This window comes from Micromys minutus (assembly GCF_963924665.1).
Source record: "Micromys minutus genome assembly, chromosome: 4".
Taxonomy (NCBI): Eukaryota; Metazoa; Chordata; class Mammalia; order Rodentia; family Muridae; genus Micromys; species Micromys minutus.
This window is the reverse complement of record NC_137973.1, coordinates 34,437,298-34,451,602: the sequence shown is the minus strand read 5'-3', so window position 1 is coordinate 34,451,602 and position 14,305 is coordinate 34,437,298. Positions and strand designations below refer to the sequence as shown.

The window sequence follows — 14,305 nt, the reverse complement described above, 5'->3', positions numbered from 1 at the left end:
AAATGCTTCATTTAAATCCAGAGTCCAAAGTGGTCATGTGTGAATTCTGGGTATGATCATGGCCTCACAAGATCAAATGAGTTAAATTATGCTAAGGGCACACATGCAGTAGAGGCTATGGTTATTGTTATTTCTGGAGAACATTAGAAAGACTCCTAAACACTTATCAGACCATGCGGAGAGGTAGGGTTGTATATAGAGAGATAAGGTGTACAGCCAATCAAAACCACAACAAGCCCTCCTCCCACCAGCATGGCAAGGTTATACTTTCTTTACCACTGATCATTCCCTGGAGATGTTAAACAAGAGTTTCTGGACCTAGAACCCCACTCACAAGCGCAAGGAGGGGCTTCGGTTAAGGTACTAAAACTGTCAGGAAAATGTCAGCTGTCTGCCACCATCAGCTGTCTGACATGGATATCCAAGCCAAAGACAAAGGACGGGTTGATTCCACTCATTAAAGCGATGCCCAGTTCCCCAGTCAAACCACAGGATTGTTGTACTTGCTGCTATGGGGTAAATGTTGGGGCGGATGTATGCATGCCCTTCCCACGTGGTACACTTCATGGTGGCATGTGGTGGCATCAAAGTGTGAGAGGAATGCAGTGAGAAGAACGAGACAGATGGTGATGGAATCCTCAGACAGGATGAATCTCTTTGCAACACAAGCCAGAGACTGCTGCTTCTTATGTGAAGAGGCCCAGAAACCCTCAGAAGATCCTGATCTGCTGCCACCCTGATCCCAGAACCCAGAGAAGTAAATATCTACACACCGTATATCACCTGTCAGCAGCTTCAGTGCATTAAGCTGCCAAGCTGTAATCCCAGCAGTCAGGAAGATGAGACACGAGACTGGGTCCAAGTTAAAGGACCGACTGGGCAATACGTAGTAAGTTCTAAGCCAGTATGGGCTACACATAAGACACCATCTTAAATAAGCAGGCTAACGGAAGCACGAAACATGCCTCATTAGCTTTTCAGTTTCTCCTCAAATACCACTAGCAGTGAAAGATCACTAGGAAGTGAGGAAACAGACAAAACTAACACAACAGGCAGGGTGGAAACTCACAAAATGACCAGAAGCCCTGTCATGGACATTTGAGAGGATGCAGGACCGCTACGCCAGAATGCTGTTTTAAAAAATACAGGAAGGACAGAAAAACAGCACTTATGCATATTTGCTACAGACTCCTGAAACCATAAGAACAGGGAAGTTCAACAGGGACCAAAGTATAGTCGAAAACAGTCATGTAGCAAACTAAGATAAACAAACAAACAAACCAAGAAAAACAGCATGCAGTAACATTTCTTCAAAGAAAGAAATATGGAAGAAAAGCAAGAAAGTTCCCAGAACGGAATACCCCACTCCTCACTCCCTAGTGATCGGTGGGGTTTGCTAAGGAGGAGGAACTAAGCAGCTAACAGGCCTCGGAGGGGCAGTGACCTAAAAGCCTCAGGTGGACTGGGATACTCTAGACACTCACACACCAAACCTGCTGCTGTCACCTGCAGACACTCTCCTCTCTTTGAAGCCCCCCTCCCAAGTTTTTATCCTATGAAACACCAAAACCCCACACCATATGTGCACAGTCTCATTTGTGCGCAGACTGCACAGCTTCATCCACCCTGATTTAAGAACATATCTGCTTCTGGAGACGCCAGACTTCTCCCGATTTGTATCTCACACGGATGTGTACATGCATGGCTTACTTGTCTGCATGTTTAAGCTGGTGTCTTGTGTAGCCTGTGCTGGCTCTATCTTATTATAGACAGAGCCCAAACTGCCTCCAACTCTGACCCCCATCTTATTCTCCTGAGTGTTAGGATTACAGCAGTGGGTCACTGTGCTTGGCTACTTATTGCATTCAAGCTGGTGACAGGGTGCAACGGATGGCTGGCTTATAATCAATGGATATTTAGTTATCCACTTCTTGGTTCTAAAACTAGGGTGGCAAACAGAAAACACAAACCACAGAAAGGCCACTCATTACACAATTTCAGCATATCAGAAATAATCATGCAATCATAAGCTTTCAGAAACAAACTGGTAACTCACAAATAATTCAAAATAAGGATATGGTCAGGGCTGGAGAGATGGGTCAGTGGTTAAGAGCACTGACTGCTCTTCCCAAGGTCCTGAGTTCAGTTCCCAGCAACCACATGGTGGCTCACAACCATCTGTAATGGGATCTGATGCCCTCTTCTGGAGTGTCTGAAGACAGCTATGGTATATACAGTGTATATGAGATAAATAAAGAAATCTTTAAAAAAGAAAGAAACTGAATGGTCTCTGATTGCTAGATTATTACTTGTGAATACTCTGAAACTGTCAGTCCTAATAAACTCTTTTTCTGTAAGTTAGCACGGTCCTGTTTTCTTGTCATTGCAATTTAAAAGTAAGACACCTACTTTTCCACTCTGAAGCCCTCAGACTGCTACATTTACAGGGGGCATTGACAAGGCCTGGGGCAGAAGTTTATTAGAAGAGTAACTGACTAACACCTTGGACAGACAACAGCACAACAGGTGCTCCAAGCAGGTGCCCACACAGCAGAGTGGGAGTCCCTTCTTACACTCCAAGGAAGGACGTAGATTTCAGTAGAAGCCAGGCTCTCAGATTCCTTAGCAAGTGGCAGGGTGACGAAGAAGTCACCAAGAACTACAGGTGGCCCTTTGCCGTGTCCCAGGTGGGAACTATTTCCTCAAGTGAGTAGCCTGGATGTCTGGTTGGTCAGCTGGAGATTTAGACAATGTTCTCCATAGGGTGCCCATCTGTGAGGCTGAGAAGGAGCTGTATGGGTTACAGTCTGAATACGATTAGAAATCAATTTCCAAACTATTGGAATGCTACTTTTAACCCAATATCCAGTTAGCATGAAAACAGCTTTATTATGCTTGTCCCTGCTATTCTACCCAGCATCTGGCAGTCAGGCTACAAAAGGTGTGCAGGGGCTCTTGAAAACGCAGCATCTAATGCAGTAGACAAGTGACATCCCAGGAGGATGTGAACCTAGTTCCTGGGCAATAGGCACAGAACAGTTAGGAAAGAAAGGGGGGGAGTTGAAAGTTCCAAGTGAGCCCTGTCAAGAGAAAAACAGATCAGAAGAAAATCTAAAGGGTCTGACTTTCACTGAGAGGTTTACTCTTGTTTAAATGTCGAGGATGAACCAGTGACAGATTCGGAAAAAATTATTTCCATAAAATCAAGTCAACTAATAACTTCCTGGAGGGAAAAAAGTACAAAGAGAATAGAAATCTACTTGCTTACCAGTTGTGAACATTTCATAGTCACAATGCTAATATGGAATACTGATTTAATATAAATTATGATGGTAGTTTGGAAAGGTGGAGAAGCAGAACGTGTGAGAGATTTCCATTAATGGAGTAGAGAGAAGTTTCATTTCCTCAGAATCCAAAAGAAAATGGAATTTCAACATACTGCAAGGAAAGAAGGTAAACCAAGTATGATACTTAGTTGGTGGCAAGGACTTGCCCTAGAGCACAAAAATGAGATATGTTTTTCATACATTATGTTTGACTCAGAAAACTATATACACAGATCAGCAGAACACTGTATGTACAGAATTATATCAGAGAGCCAGGAAAAATTTATTTGTCAGCCATTTGAGTGTATAGTACACTAACTCTTTTTTTGAAGAGTGGAAAAGTAGGTGTCTTACTTTTAAATTGCAATGACAAGAAAACAGAGGACCGTGGTAACTTACAGAAAAAGAGTTTATTAGGACTGACAGTTTCAGAGATTAAGTTCATGACCGTCAGGGCAGGGAGCATGGCAGCAGGCAGACAGGTATAGCTCTGGATGGAGCAGAACCTCAAAGCTTAAATCAGTTCCACAAGCAGTAGGCAGAGCTAACTGGGAAGGACCTGGGCTCCTGGAACCTCAAAGACCACCTTCACTTTTGGGGTGATGTTAAGGTGATATGTGATTGGACAGTGGAGAGGTAGGAGGAGAGAAGGCTAGGAAAACGGAATAGGAGGAAAGGAGAGGAGATTCTGGGAAGAACAAAGATGGAGGCCGATGTTTATGTTTCTTTTGGCATATCTCTTCATAAATAAGGTTGTTATGAATGTTTTATAAGGTATGGAACTGTACAAGATCATTTGACTTAAAGGTTAACAAGTTACATTATAGCTATTGAATCAGAGTAGTTTGGTGTGTTCTTTGATGTGGATACTTAATTGAGTTCAAAAGTTACAATGGTAGAATGCATAAAGCCCACCACAGAGTTGGGATGTGTGTGTCTAAGGCTTGGCAACAACACACCAAAGGGAAGTCAGTGAAAAGAACATACCGGGGTGGTTGAATCCACCCAGGACAGAAGCAGCAGGGGCGGTGGAGTGAACCTCGCCAGAGTTCATAGAGGCTACATAAGACTGCCAAGTTAGAGATCCCCCTAGTGCCAGACGGCCCCCAGTGGGAGCCCGCAAAAGCTTAAGCCATCTTTTAAATATTTACTGCTACAGAAGTGACACATCTCCAACAACAGCAAGCAAAAATTGTAGTACACACATTCCAACCCCTGAAACCTCACACTTTAGGACTGAGTCTGAGAACACACAACCTGTGATCCCAGCATCCCCTTACTGTGCATGTGCAGGCTTTAACCTGTTTTGCTGGCTCTGGATATGTGCTCTGGGCTGGAACAAGCAGAACTTCTAATCCTTTATAATGGAATACAAAGGACAACTCACACAACTTTCATTTTTATGAAAATAACCAAGTTCAAAGTGTGAAAGTTGCACTGATTTGGATGGGCTATATGGCTACGCAAATCCCACAATGACCCACCATTAGAAAGCTCTATTTCTCAGGAAAAGAGTTCTAGCTAAATTGCAAGACAATTTTCCAGATCAGGAATTCCTGCCACACAATAGCTATCACCACCCTTGTTCAAAGTGTCCTTTCTCGTCCCCTCCGAGTCCTCTCTAGGCTAATTCCTTGAACTATTATTTGGTACTGTGCCTTCAACAACAGAAAAACCAGCTTTCTGTAGTTTTCTGCACACATACTTCTTCCTAGTGGAGGACATCCAAGTGTTTCCTAAGCAGTAACCGGGCTGAGTGTTCGCTCACCTTTAAGTTTCTGTAGGTCCTCCTTCAAATCTGGCCCCGCAAGCATAAAGATGCTCTCGGACACAGGGTTCTTATCCGTGAGGCTTTCATTGCTGGTGTTCACAATGGCTGTACAGTTCAGCAACGCCACGTCTCCTTTCCTGATGGATCAACGGAGAAAGGGCGATTGTGAGACAGATGAGGGAGGTAACTGACCCAGTTTCTAATTTCTCCAAAACCTCCCATCTCTGCAATATTGACTTTGCAAAAGCAGAAAAGTAGAAGCGAAAAAGAAATGCCTGACTTAAGTTCATCTGACATCCTAGAACTTTAGAGGAACTGCAGAATTTGCAGAACTGTCATGGTCATGGTGTACTTTGCACCTTGTCTTATTTCCTTCATTATAGCAGGAGGCTTACAGTTGAGAGTAGTTGATTCTTAAGAGTTTAGAATTAGCATCAGTCCTAACAGACAAAAGACTATAAACTGCCCACTAACTAGGGAGCTGATACGTGTGCTCTTACTGTACACACATTAAGTCATAAAAAGAAAAGTACTACTTTGTACTACACTGAAAACATTAGTCCAAAAGCCTCAACACATTTTACTGTAGGAATTTCGTATATATGAAATGTCCAAAACAGGCAAACCAACAAGATTAGTTCTGAAGATGAAGGGAATATCATCGCTGTCTTACCTGTGGAGAGAGCTTCATGAATACACACATTCAGTGACATTTAAATTGTACATTTTAAATCTGTACAGTGTACTGTATGTTAATTATATATCAATAAGGCTTTGTCATAAAAGCAATATTTCGATAATGCTAGGAGATAAAAAGAGCTTTAGAGGAAAATTATGAGAATTCACATGCAATAAGGCATAATGAAAGTTACCAAAGAACCACTTTTCCATTAATGTCCCGATTATAAAGGAAAGGCGATCTGTTAGTGTCTTCTTGGAATGCCTCGGCCGTGCTGACAGAGTTTACTTCATCTTCATATGAGTCACCCCAGCTTAGCAGGGTGTCCACATCCACAAACTGGGAAGGTGCACCCAAGGGATCCATGGAATGGGAACTTCAGCTTGTGGCCCAAACTCTTTGGCAATTCAACAATTCCTGGAGATTTTAGCTTCAAAGAGAAAAGAGATCATTTTAAAAGAAAAGCACAAATACTGAGCACAATATTACTTTAATCCTACCACACCAACGCACAAGTCTCTGCTGTGGCACAGAGCCAGGAGTACACCATGTGTCCACAGTCATTGTAACGACCTATTATAACAAAGACAACGAAGGTGCCTTAAAAAAATTACACAAGCGTGAATTCCTTTCAGGGAACTGCATCCTTCTTTGGTAACTTTTGTGATCAGAATCATCACAAATCATAACAGTTCCACTTTTCAGAAAGGTCTACTCATTCAACCCTTTGAGCATCCACTATGGCAAGGTAAATAAATAAATAAAACACAATATGCTACGCTATGAGGGTCAAATGATAAACGACATCTATCACTTAGATAACTCCATTGGATAATATGTGGATATGCTGGGCTGACTGACACAGGGGTCACTAAAGTAGTAAGACACAATAAAGGTTTCAACTGACAAAGAAGATGAGGATTGGATTTAAGAGGCAACACATGGAGACTAGAACGACGGACCCGCAATTATGAGTACATACTGCTCTTGCAGAGGATCTGATCTGGTTCTCAGCCCCATGGTGGGAGGTTCACAAGCACTTATAACTCTGGCTCTAGGATATGAGATGCCTTCTTCTGGCCTCTGCTGGCACCTGCATATGCACCAACTACACACAGACGTGCACATATAGACCTGATTAAAAATGAAGTAAAATCTTTTTTTTAAAAGAGGCAACATACAGAGGAACGATGAGCAGGATCTGACAATACACAGAATATGGTGTATGAGGCTGCACGTGGTAGACAGCTGGCTGTACAGAGCTGGAAGAGGAGGGTAAAGAGTTTCTAGAGCTGGACCTAGGCCAGGGACAATCCCATCAGAGAAAGGGATGCTCAACTTGCCTCTGAGTCCTACAGCTGTTCCAGTAAACTGTATTCTCCTTCATCCCCTTAACATTTGTGAGCACGGAGTGTGAGTTAGGTACCGTTCTAAGCTCTGTGGACTCTGGTAGCTGGGCACGTCTACCTTGGTAGCTCATGTGTCTGCAGAGAGGAAAGGTGATGGTGACAGTGTAATAAGAACGCATTCCAGAGAATAGGTGACATGAGAGGAGTGAGCTGGGAAAGCAAGAGAGGAGGGAAACAGCCAGGGCAAGGACCAAAGGGCAGGGGGTGAGCTGTAGTCCACGGGAGCCAGGAAGCCATCCAGGCAATGATTTAGATGATAAGGTTGGTGCCCAGCAAGGCCAGATGATGCAGTGGTAAAACCATGCTAGCATCCTTAGCTCCTGTTCTGAATATGAGGAAGCCAAATACAATGCTTGGAACAAAGACTCTAGCGAGGGAAAGCAAGGAGGGCAAGAGTAGCAGGAGATACAAGAGGACCCCAGGAGAGATGGGTACTCAGGAGAGACGTCAGATCTAGGGTGAAATGACAGATAGAACCAAAGAATTTGTCACAGGAATAGAGGGAAAAGGTACACACAAGTGAGACAGTGCCTAGATGACTTCCTTGAGCAACTGAGTTGGGTAGTAATGCTATTTATAGAGAAGAGGCATTGGAGTAAGCTGCAGGCTGAAGGAAAAGCAAGAGTTTCCCCTTCCATATGTCCTTTTGAATATGCTGAGTTCAGAATGCTCATTACATAGCCATGCTTTTATTTTCAAACTGACAATTGGATGCTTGAGGCTAGAGCTTAGAGAAACGGATCTAGAAGTCTTAGTATGTGCGGTGCTGAAAACTTCAGAGACTAGACAAGATTATCTGCAGAGCAAATGCAAACAGCGAGAAATAGCTCCTAGAACCAAGTCCTACAGCCAAATGTACACCGAGGCAAGAGCATATGTGAGAAGGCTGCTAAGGCAGAAAGGAAGCTCAGCAAATACAGTAATGGAAGGCCAACAAAAGGGGAGTATTGGTGGAGTGCTTTGGAAAGATCAGCCAGAGCAAAATGCTACTAAAGGAACAAAACAACGTGGACTCAGGAAGCGAGCAGGCAGATGAGGAGGAAAGAAAGCAAGTCTGGGAACTGATTTTAAAACAGCTTTTGACATGAGACTAAATGTTTGTTGTCATACTCAGGGAGAACACACTTGCCCGTCCAAAACTAGTTTATTCATGTTTCTTGGTGAAAGACATAGATGTTAACTAGTTAAAAAAAAATCTTAAAGATTATACTAAGATTGTTTGTATTAGTGCTTAATGTTTGTGCTAAATACTTCTTTAAGATTAGTTTTTCTAGATGTTGTACTTAGTTCACAGTCAGCCTTTGATCCTGGAGGCAAACGCATACCACCTGTTTATAAATACTTAGACTTGCTCCAGGCCAAACTAACTAAACACAGGACAAATGCCACCGACTCAAGGTAATGACTGCAGAAACTACTGATGGCCAAGTAAATAACTAAATCCTATTTCTGACTCTAACACCTGCTTCTAGAACATTGAAAATCAACAAAAAGGTAAATGGTAAGTAAACAAAATCTCAACTTTGCTGTAGTTCTTTTCTGTGACTGAGGTAAAATCACCTTGTGTGCATAACTTTGAACCTAGTCAGGTGACTATGTCCACACACAGTACAAAAGTGGAGTGTGGCACAATACAAGTCAGGAGCCTCTTTGTGTCAAGGCCTAAGTTCGGATCCCTGAGACAACATCTGTGAGGTGTGATCCTTGAGGCAAAGCTAGCATTTATAGCTAAAGCAGAGGTAATTACCTCGCAGGCTTGTCATGAATTCCAGTGCAATAATCTGTGCCAAAAGTCCACAGCAGACACCGACACACAGAAAGGCCCAAGGGATTGATTCCCTTTTCAGATTTCCTCAGGGTCAGTGGAATCATGGCTGAAATGAAGTTCTATTTCCACGAAGCAAAAACTCAGTACTCACTGTCAAATCATGACACAAACTAAACGCTGAGTGCCGAGCTAAAGTTACAGTCCTACAGATCTTGATGTCATAACTTCCCTTGTCATGTCTTGTTAATCCCTGAAAAACCTAACTTCTGTTCCCATGTCACTAGGGGAAGGAAATCACACAATAAGCAATCTTGACTGCGTCAAAGTGAGTGTGTGCATGTTCCTACCTTAGCTGGACCCTCCATCAACACTACTGTTTTAACCACTTACAGGTGTCTCTCTAAGTGACTCTGACCAGCACCTGTCACAGAGAATCTTTCCAATGTCCCTCAATGACATTCACCTTCTGTGCAGTTTCCTCCTGAGATACTCAGGGCTGACCTAAGTAACCAAGAGAAAAGCGCTCTCTCCCTCCCTCCCTCTCTGTAACTGTGCTCCAAAGGCATCAGCTTCCAGTTAGAGGATAGTGAGGGTTTCTGCCAACAGCTAACGCCATGCTCAGGCTTTTGAATAAACCACTGTAGAAGTGTGGGTCCTCTGGGCCTTAAAGTCACTTCAGCTATAGCTGTAACTTCCGTTAAAACCTCAAGAGAGACACTTAATTGGAACCATGGTACAATGCAACAGTGTTACTTTTGAATTTCTGATCTGTAGAATCCATGAGAAAATAAATGCTTCATGGCCTATTATGTTCCAGGCATTCATTTCATTCATTCATCCATCCATCCATCCATCCTTCATTCATTCATTCATTCATTCATCCATTCAGTCAGTCATTCAAGAATGTTAGATACTGAATGTCTACTGAGGGAGGCAAAGCCATAAAAACCACACAAACATAAAACCGCAGAAATAGGGTGATAAATATGCTATGGCAAATGGGGGGGGGGCAGTTAATTTAGACCATTAGAGCAGAGATCGTCCCTTCAGAAAGTGGCAGTAAGAGCAAAACAGTAGGGGAGTCTTACACAATCTAAGAGCTACATTGAATTTAGGGCATTAAAGGGTTCCCAGTGAATGTGATGGGTACAGAGGGCCTGGTACAAATATGCGCTCATCTTTACAACACTCCCACACAGTGAGTACTAGAACTCTTGTTTCAAACTCAAGAGGTGCAGTAGCAGCCCAAGGACATGGAACTACCATGTGCACCCTGTGGCCACACCCAGGGCATGCTGGTCCTGAAGCCCATGCCATTCCCTCTGCCCTCTCTTCCTGCTGCTCAAACCACCTTCTCTCTAGTTCCAAATCCATCTTCATGAACTCTTTTCCACCTTCTGTGTTATCTGGGGGTGTGTGCTGCAGGCTTAAGCCAGAAGTTCTTAACTCAAGCACTTTACCAGGTGCCTTTACAATAACATCAGTTCTTCTTGAACGCCCTCCTCTTTTCTCTCCCTCAGTTCTCTTATTTTTGAAAAATCTTTCCTCCCTCATTTCTTTTTCAGACCATAGAAACATCTCCCCAGTTTGTTGTTGTTTCCATACTGGGGTTCAACCTAGGCCTCAGGCAAACACTATCACGTGCTATTTCTCCAGCTCTCTTTTTACTCTTATTTTGAGATGGGCATCTTAAGTTGACTGGCCTTCCCTTGCTCACTCTAACTCATGAAGGTCTTAAAACTAGGTTCTCCTGCCTCCACCTCCTGAGTAGCTGGAATGTCAGGCTAGTGTCCCTGGTCCTGGCTCACCATGTCACTTTGTGGGAGTGTGGGTGGTGTCTGTGTACATGGGTGTAAGCTTGTGAACAGAGGTTAGAAGTCAATAGCAGGTATCCTTAAAGTCTTTCCCTGAGCCTGAGGCTCGGTGATTCAGCCAAAAAACTCAACAATTCCCCTATCTTGTGTCCTCGTTCCAGAGCTGAGATCACAGGTGCATACCAGAGCACCTAGCTTCTTACATGGGTGCTCAGCAGCCGAGCTCGGTCCCCCATGAGTGCTAGGCTGTAAGAGAGACTGCTCTCAGCTCCACCTCACTTTTGAGTATTTGTTGTAGAGTTCTGCTTCCTCTTCCATCAACTCAATCCCTCACAACTCTCCTTCAGCTTGACAAGGATTACAGCTCTGGTTTCAAGGTCAACAGAAACTTAAGTTGATCACTTTCTCCTTGAACTTCTATTACTGTCTTTGATGTGAATGTACTGCAGTAGGTCTTCTATGTGTCCCATCATCTCCAGTCAGGAGAGCTCGCTGGCTCTCTCCAGCTACTGAAGAAGGTGTCATGATTGCTAAATGAGTGATACCTAATGCTCACGGCTGACTGTGGGTGGGTTGGGGGATAAGGACATTTTCTGGAAAGCATCTGGAAAGTTAATTGATATTGAATTCTTTTGCAGCTCCATTCCCACCTCCAGAGAAACTGATTTTTCTCATTAAAATGAGATTTAACTCCTACCTGCTCCTAACATAAACTTATGGCCATGCTTGTGCGTCCACAACCCTGCACACAAGAAAGCAGAGCAGCAAACCCAAAGGTGGCAGAAAGCTAAACAGTTTCACCCCCCAGAACATGTATGTAAGAGCTCATTCATGCACAGATATATGTATATCTGAAAGGATTTCCAGATTTAGGAACAAAAAGAAAAAAAAAAGAAAGAAACTCTAGGAATAGGCTGAAAACAAGAAGGGGTCATAGGCATGATGGGAAATGGTGGGGGTGGGGGGAAAAGACAGATGACTACAGTAATCTATAACCTTAGCTAGAAATTTAATAACATGATGAAACCAAAAACCACTTCTCACTGGAAATCAGTTCTGAACTTTGAAAAAGCTTGTAAACAAACACTATAGTTTAGTAAAAAAGGCTCCGGAGACAGTTTCGTATCAAAGTTGTTGGATTCTAGACTAGATCAGATCTCTGTATTAGACCAAATACTTTCTTTCTGTGTTAGTTTAAGAGAAAGGACCCCCCAAACAAAAAGAAGCTACTAAATATTCTTTATAATTCAAAGAGTTCTTTGTGGCTTATTTCCCTCTACATCCTGCCATGGTTAGCTTTTAAAAAGAATCTAAACTGTGATCTACTTGAAAAATTGAATTGCCCAGACTGACCAAATTTTACTATTCAAGACTGAGCAGCATCAGGCAGAACACTTTGGATCACTGTCTCAAAACCTGATTTTCAAACAGGTAAAAAGAATGGTATCAGAGCCTTCAATCCCAGCACTGGGAGCAGAGGCAGAGGTGGGTGGAGCTCTGTGAATTTGAAGCCAGTCTAGCTTATATAGACAGCTCTAGTTCTTCCCCAACAAAACAAAACAAATGATGTAGCTTAAAAGGGGAAAGTGAGAATCACCTAAGATGACAAGAGGACTGCCAAATGTTTATACAGATGAGACAAGTCTGGAAAATACATAGAGTTGGATCGTGCATCTGACTTCTAATAATTAAGCAGCGTGTTTGTTGCTTTTGGTTAGTAACAGGTTTACTATTCTTTATGGCTCTGTATTTCAATATTTAAACACACAGGATATGTAAGGGTGAAAACACCTACCATATCCAAATACCAATGCCAAATCAACTATACTTAAAAGAGTTATTTTATGCATATGGAAAGCTACTCAGATGAAAACATGTTAGTGTCCAAATATATCAGCAATAAATACATTATAACAAAAAAGACCTCTAACCTTCATCAATGGTCCCAGGTAAACTGTAACAACATCATTCAAAAACATACAAAACACATGCTTCACTGATGAATTGACAGTGTCCCCTATGTATTAAACACACCAGAGCATGGCTTCACTTGCAAGTCTTTTATACAGTGTGAAATTTGAAACTTAAAATACTGTTGTTCTTGAAGTACTAGATAAGAAAATGTGTAAGATTAAGGTGTGCCATTTCAGTTGGGCAGGCCAGTGCACACCTTTAATCCCTGAACTCTGTAGGCAGAGGCAGGTGGATCTCGGTGAGTTCAAGGATAACATGGTCTACAGAGAGAACAGGGACTTTGTGAGGCTGTCTGAGGAGTAGGGAAATGCACTATCTTAGCACTCCATATCCAGACCAGGCTGGCTTTCCAGTGCTGGTATTAAAGTCATGGACCAAACCTGGTTTTGATCCTGTGATCAAAGATGACAACTTCAATTGGCAATATCTAAAGGTTGGGCAAGCCTGAAATATTCTAAACGGGTTTTCCACCAAAGCACACATTTCCCACCACTACTAAGGTAATGCACAGCATCTACAGTAGGTAGGAACCATACACACCTATTCAAATGCTCCTCCCCTGCTAAAAAACAAAACAAAGCAAAAGAAAACTATCATTACAATTTCTTGCCTTCTCATTCATCCAACCCACTACAAACGATTCTTTTCTCAAAACAATTTTCTTAAACACAGAAGATGAGCTGAACATGTTTTGAAACACAAAGAAAAACAGACCCGATAAATAATACCTAAAATTAAAAAGGAAGCCAAATCTACATGTCAGTTACATTTGTCTACCTATCTAATTTCTAGGTGGGCTACAGAGATTTTGTTCAATAAGCCATGGCAGGAATCGCCTCTTTTGTATAGTTATATGTAAAGTTATAGACAGCTACAGACATCAGAGCTCGTTTCTAAAACTTCTAGACCAGACCAAGGATAGAAGAGGACAAGAAAAGGCTAATTTCCTCTTGTTAACAGAGCGACTCAGACTCAGTCTACAGTTAAGGACCAGCAAGCCCAGGGTCACTTCCCTCTCAAGTGGCCTGAGAGCGGAAACACAAAGCCAGGTCAATGTCACTCCAGGGACTGTGGGGTCTCTGTACAACTCAGCATCCTGGGCTCAGCGTCTGAACACAGGGAACCCGATTTATAGGACCGGCTGAACTCGACTTGAGCTGCCACCCGCAGGGCTGCTCGTGGCACCGCGTCCCAGCAAATCCAGGGACCTGTGTCCCCAGAGCTTCGCGACCCTACCTGCCCGGATTGCGAACCCCAAAGCCGCCACACCCGGCTGTGCCGCCCTCCCCTCCCGGTTTCGCCCTCCTCTCACAGCGTTCAGGGGGGCCCATCCGGGCGGCGGCCCGCAGCTCAGATCTGTAGCAAAAGTCGGGCTGGTGACATCTGTACACTTTGATTGCCAGAGGCGGAGGCTGAAGCGAGCGGATCTCCAGAGGACAGGGTGACTGGCGACAGCGTTCTGACAGCAAAGGTACCCGCTTCCTCTCCACCACGCCACCCAATCACAGCGCTCCGCCGTCACTTCCGCCTAGAAGGTAAGGGAAAGGCCGGGCGGAAGAAACAC

General features: G+C 43.3%; 1 protein-coding gene across 1 annotated transcript in view; it reads right to left on the bottom strand.

Annotated features, from left to right (window-relative positions):
• GDAP2 (ganglioside induced differentiation associated protein 2) overlaps nt 1-14,214 on the bottom strand; it is a 41,113-nt gene extending 26,899 nt beyond the window's left edge. Inside the window, exons 1-3 of the mRNA XM_080916399.1 lie at nt 14,054-14,214; nt 5,970-6,206; nt 5,095-5,234 (exon numbers count right to left, since the gene is read on the bottom strand). Of these exons, the coding sequence (XP_080772525.1) occupies nt 5,095-5,234; nt 5,970-6,142 (313 nt within the window). The 5' untranslated portion in view covers nt 6,143-6,206; nt 14,054-14,214. The remainder of the gene's footprint in view (nt 1-5,094; nt 5,235-5,969; nt 6,207-14,053) is intronic.
• Between the last annotated feature and the right edge of the window lie 91 nt (nt 14,215-14,305).